General features: G+C 36.4%; 1 protein-coding gene across 1 annotated transcript; it reads left to right on the top strand.

Annotated features, from left to right (window-relative positions):
• The first annotated feature begins 1356 nt into the window (after positions 1-1356).
• On the top strand, positions 1357-5503 carry SDP1 (Patatin-like phospholipase family protein). The gene is made up of 3 exons (XM_012230578.4): positions 1357-2921; positions 4008-4151; positions 4453-5503. Exons 1-3 carry the CDS (start codon positions 1503-1505, stop codon positions 5464-5466), a joined length of 2577 nt encoding a protein of 858 aa, XP_012085968.1. The 5' UTR covers positions 1357-1502; the 3' UTR covers positions 5467-5503.
• Positions 5504-5855: the final 352 nt, after the last annotated feature.

Below are 5855 nucleotides of genomic sequence, written 5' to 3'. Positions count from 1 at the left end.
ACAAGAAAGAAGTCTCGTTTCTGTCGCCAAAGCCGCTTTTCCCTCCTCGTGCCTTCTGTGATGTGATGTAAACAAATCGTGTTTTGTAGGACAATTAAGACAATGAAAAACAAATTATTATAAAAAAGTAATTTGGTAAAAATTTATACGTTACCCTCTTTATTTTCTAATTACTCAATTAAAAAATTTAAATAAAATATTTTGACAAGCTTGAAAAATCAAGAAAATTAAGCTACAACTAAATTCATTTATCATTTATATAAAATATTTATGTTCAAGATCAAGTTTAATTTAATATTAAATAAATTTAATAAATAGATTCAAATTATTAGATCTAGAAAATAAATTCTAATAATTATCTTTCGGAGTTAAATGTCCAGTAAATTAATTATTTTCATAAAAAAAAACATGTCTTTTAATTATTCAAAATGAAAATTTTACTTGTACAAATAAAATTGTTCCAAAAGCATTTTTTTAGCCCAAAAAAATTGAAATCCAACTATATAATACCTATAAACATCAAAAGTGGAAATTAAAAAAAAAAAAAATAGAAACTTCAAAACAACAATTGTTTCTCTTGCAAGTTGCAACAATGATAACAATAATAATATTTGTTTAAAGAAAAAAAATACATCCAGTAGATTGCACGTCACACACTAATCTACCCGCCACGTATGTGCCCATTCAAACTTTGCGTCACTGTATCGCTATCTTTATCTCTTTCACGTTTCCCAATATTTTCCCTCTCTTCTCTCCTTATAGTAAAGCCTATCAACCAGTCCCCATCTGTCTCTCTCACTCTATAAAGCCACGTTTTTTCTTCTTTTCCCGGGATTATCCTATCTGGGTTTCTCGGGTTTCTTTTTGAATTCCAATTCCTGAGTTCGTTGCCCTTTTTCTGTTTTTCTGTTTGTTTACGTTATGAATACCCATTTGGTATTTGTATTAATTAAATAGCTGGTATATGTTATTTGTGCTTTTTAGGTTTGAGGGTTTTGGGGTTTGGTTAATCAGCAAGATCTGTTAAGAAAGAAAGGAAGGTGAGAGTTGAGAGGACAGACCCATTTGGCTGCTTTTCTTGGAATTTCAATATTTAAGGTTGGCTTTCTGCTGAATTCGGTTAAGAGGCTGGATTTTGTGACTTCTATACATCCCTTTGGTGTATAAATTAAGTTTTCTTATAGGATTGCTATCTATCCACTTTTATCTAACAAAAGCCATTATCTTTCTTTTGCATAGAGAGTCTGGTGGTGTAATATTTCAATCATTTTGTGATTGGAGAAACAATTTCAGTCATTTTATTGTCTTTATGCAATTGTTAGAGCTGTGCAGAACATATAGGTGTATATAGTCAAAACATTGCCTTGTAATTCCTTCAATTGCTGTCTCCTAGCAATTGTTATTGCTTCTTAAGTTTTATATTAGCAAATATTCTTGTTGAGTTACAGGAATTCCCAATAGCTTCGATTTAGCAAATCATCCAAAACACGAAACTTTTAGAGATGGATATAAGTAATGAGGCCAATGTTGATCCCTTTCCAATTGGACCTTCATCAATTATTGGTAGAACTATTGCTTTTAGAGTGTTATTCTGCAAGTCAATGGGACAATTGAGGCGTAGAATCTATCATTTTTTATTGAATTACATTTGTAGACTTAGGGATTTTTCTGCTTCAATGGTATCATGGTTGCATCCGCGGAATCCACAAGGAATACTGGCAATGGTGACAATAATTGCTTTTCTATTGAAAAGGTACACAAACGTGAAATCGAGGGCTGAGATGGCATATCGGAGGAAATTTTGGAGGAATATGATGAGAACTGCATTGACATATGAAGAGTGGGCACATGCTGCTAAGATGCTTGATAAAGAGACACCAAAGATGAACGAATCGGACCTTTATGATGAAGAATTAGTGAGAAATAAGCTTCAGGAGCTTCGACACCGTAGACAAGAGGGATCTCTTAGAGATATTATCTTTTGTATGAGAGCTGATCTTATAAGAAATCTTGGTAATATGTGCAACCCAGAGCTTCACAAGGGCAGGCTTCAAGTGCCTAAGCTTATTAAGGAATACATTGATGAGGTCTCAACCCAGTTGAGAATGGTTTGTGACTCAGATACAGAGGAGCTTTCATTGGAGGAAAAGCTTTCTTTCATGCATGAAACGAGACATGCATTTGGGAGAACAGCTTTGCTTTTGAGTGGAGGTGCTTCCCTCGGAGCCTTTCATGTAGGTGTGGTTAAGACGCTGGTGCAGCATAAGCTTTTGCCCAGAATAATTGCTGGTTCTAGTGTAGGATCCATTATGTGTTCTATTGTCGCCACGAGAGCATGGCCAGAGTTGCAAAGTTTTTTTGAAGATTCTTTGCATTCATTGCAGTTTTTTGATCAAATGGGCGGGCTTTTTACTGTAGTCAAGAGGGTCACGACACAAGGTGCTGTCCATGAAATACGGCAGTTGCAATGGATGTTAAGGCATCTCACAAGCAATCTTACATTTCAGGAAGCTTATGATATGACAGGTCGAATTCTTGCAATCACAGTTTGCTCTCCAAGGAAGCATGAGCCTCCTAGATGCCTTAACTACCTGACTTCACCTCATGTTGTCATATGGAGTGCAGTCACTGCTTCTTGTGCCTTTCCTGGTCTTTTTGAAGCCCAGGAACTTATGGCTAAGGATAGAAGTGGAGAAATTGTTCCATATCATCCACCCTTCAAGCTGGAACCAGAGGAAGGGTCAAGCACGTCTGCTCGTCGGTGGAGGGATGGAAGCTTGGAGATTGATTTACCTATGATGCAATTGAAGGAGCTATTCAATGTTAATCATTTTATTGTGAGTCAAGCAAATCCTCACATTGCTCCATTATTGAGAATGAAGGAGTTTATAAGAGCTTATGGCGGTAACTTTGCTGCAAAGGTATGTATATATTGCTTCTAATTTACACAAATCCTTAACTTATCTCATTTTTAATTTGCATTTATCCCTGCTTTGTCATACTTCTGCTGTGTGCCCTAATTCTTCTGAAGATGCCTCTGTCTGAATTTTCCACTTTCTCATTACTTTACTATGAAATTGCCTCTTTTGAGTTTCCCTTGCCTTGCTAGTGCATTTGATTATTTTGCACATTATTCGAACAGTGACTCGTGTATTTTATGCCAGCTCATGGTTTGGTTCTTGTTCACCAATATTTGTTTTGCGTTTTCATCATTTTTTATCTTTTTTATGATTTCTAGATTTTTCTTATACAGATGTGAAAACCCATGATCGCCAACCCTTAATCAATAATGAAAAGGGTCAAAACTAGTATAAGATATTGTTATTATTTTATTCAGGTAGCAGCAACCAGTTCTTATGCATTACAAAATTGCACTTTTTTCTAATCTGGTATAGGACAAATTCATAGCATGAGACTGCTTGTGCATAATCTATTTAATTTGTGGCGGCATTACTTGGCATAAGGCCTGTTTTATGCAACCAATGTAATATAAGCTTATTGGCAAATTTTGTTAGGTCTGGAATTCTTTTCTTTTTCCCTGTAATAGGTAGGTTTCGAATCCTAGTTAAGGAGTCAATAGATGAAATTTAAGGAAGAATGACTGAGGTTTTCTTGGTTGGTCTTTGGGAGAAAAGGAGTGCTGTTTGGTTGTGGAGAAATGCGTCCTGATTGTGGGAACTATCTGGCTGAACCATAAATGAGTTCTTTGAGTGTTTATTTTGATGATTCAAATGATGAAACGGGTGAAAAAATATGTATGGCATTTACGTTACAGATTATTAAGAACATTTATCTGCTTAGCTATTCAAATTTAAATTAAATCAGGCATGTTAATTGAATTGAAGAAATTATAGATGAATCTACCATTCTCTCCTTGAATAATGGAAATCTTTCAATTTAGTGATTTTCCAAGAATAAAAATACAATTGCTAAGCGACTTCTTGTTAGAATGAGGCTAATTTTCCTGATTACATAAAACTAATACCTTTTGGTGTTTAACTTTGTAGCTTGCTCATCTCACCGAGATGGAAGTAAAACATAGATGCAGTCAGGTGTTGGAACTTGGTTTTCCATTAGGTGGAGTTGCCAAGCTTTTTGCTCAAGATTGGGAGGGAGACGTCACTGTTGTTATGCCTGCTACACTCGCTCAGGTATTACAAAATATGAAGCTTTATACTATAGTTGGGCTGAAATTTTGTTTATGGTTTAGGGATGATAAAAAATTGGAAAGCGTATGTATTTGTTAAGCATTAGCAGCTAAATTTAGGACTTCTATTAGTTACCCTTGTTTTGATAATGGGCTTAAATTGTTGCTTCTGTTAATTGTCTTCACGTTGTTTCTTGCTGATCATTTGCGACATTTGTGCAGAATTCTACATGAGACTTGAATGAAAATTTTTGCTATATTGAGTAGCTAGTAGTTTAAATTTTCACCATTTGTTTGCGGTGCAGTACTCAAAAATTATACAAAATCCGACTCTTGTGGAGCTGCAAAAGGCGGCCAACCAAGGGAGAAGGTGTACATGGGAGAAACTTTCAGCCATAAAAGCCAACTGCGGGATTGAGCTTTGTCTTGATGAATGTGTCGCAATTCTCAACCACATGCGTAGACTCAAAAGGAGTGCTGAGAGAGCAGCTGCTGCTTCGCATGGCATACCTAACCCAAGTACTAGTAATGTCAAATTCAGTGCTTCTAGAAGAATCCCTTCTTGGAACTGCATTGCTAGAGAGAACTCAACAGGGTCAATTGATGAGCTTCTGACTGATGTTGCTTCCACATTTCATCAAGGTGTTGGTGGATCTGGAGCAACTACAGGTAGAAATTTGCGGACTCACCGCAACATACATGATGGAAGCGACAGCGAATCTGAAAATGTAGATATAACTTCTTGGACAAGGTCTGGTGGGCCATTGATGAGGACAACTTCAGCAAATAAATTTATTGACTTCGTTCAAAATCTTGATATTGATGCCGAATTGACCAAAGGCTTGTTGACTCATCCTAACTCTCCGGGGGCTCCTATGGGAATTAGGGATCCATTTAATACAAGTTCTCGGGTGACAACACCTGAGAGAATTTCGGAAAGTGATTTTGAACTGAGGGATTTTAGCAGATCATCTCAGACTGGTTCTAGTATTATGGTTACTGAAGGCGATCTTTTGCAGCCAGAAAGAATCCATAATGGGATTGTGTTGAACGTCGTAAAGAAGGAAAACTTGGGACTCTCAAATAGAAGCCAGGATTCAGAAAATTACAATGAAATTCCTGAATGTGTTCAGCTTGATAGGGATATGGATGGTAGCTCAGCATCTGAATATGCTGGGGATGACGATGATGACGACAATGACAATGACAATGACATCATTACTGTAACAAACTTCTCAAATGTGGTATCTCCCATTCCTGTTCCCAAGGATGATTCTGGGGTACATGAGGGACAGGATCAAAGTTCTGTGGATGGTTAGTTTTGAGGAATATTTCTGTTGTGTGAACAATTTGGTCTATCTGATTCCCGGATCACCTTAATATCAAGTGCCACTAGCTGCAGAAAGAGCAGAGAAAAGCAATTATTGCTTGAACATCCCCATTTCACGTCGTTTTCAAGAGATAATGGTCAGGGACAGCAGAGAATAATCAATCATTTGTTAGATAGAAGATTTGTATATGAAACCGGAGAGAAAAGCTCAACATTTTTAGAAGAATGATCGCATTTGAGATCAAATTGTCTTGAATATGCCAAATTATTTATTGTGTAAAATGTATTGTACATACCACGCAATGTGCAATGTGATTTTCATACATACAGTTCAATGAAAGAAACAGATTTTACATCATTCTCTGTCTCTCTCTCTCT

This window comes from Jatropha curcas, chromosome 2 (genome assembly GCF_041381405.1).
Source record: "Jatropha curcas cultivar XTBG-Jc1 chromosome 2, XTBG_Jcur_1.0, whole genome shotgun sequence".
In the NCBI taxonomy this organism is placed as follows: Eukaryota; Viridiplantae; Streptophyta; class Magnoliopsida; order Malpighiales; family Euphorbiaceae; genus Jatropha; species Jatropha curcas.
Note: the sequence above shows the minus strand (reverse complement) of the source record. Positions and strands in the feature narration are given on the sequence as shown.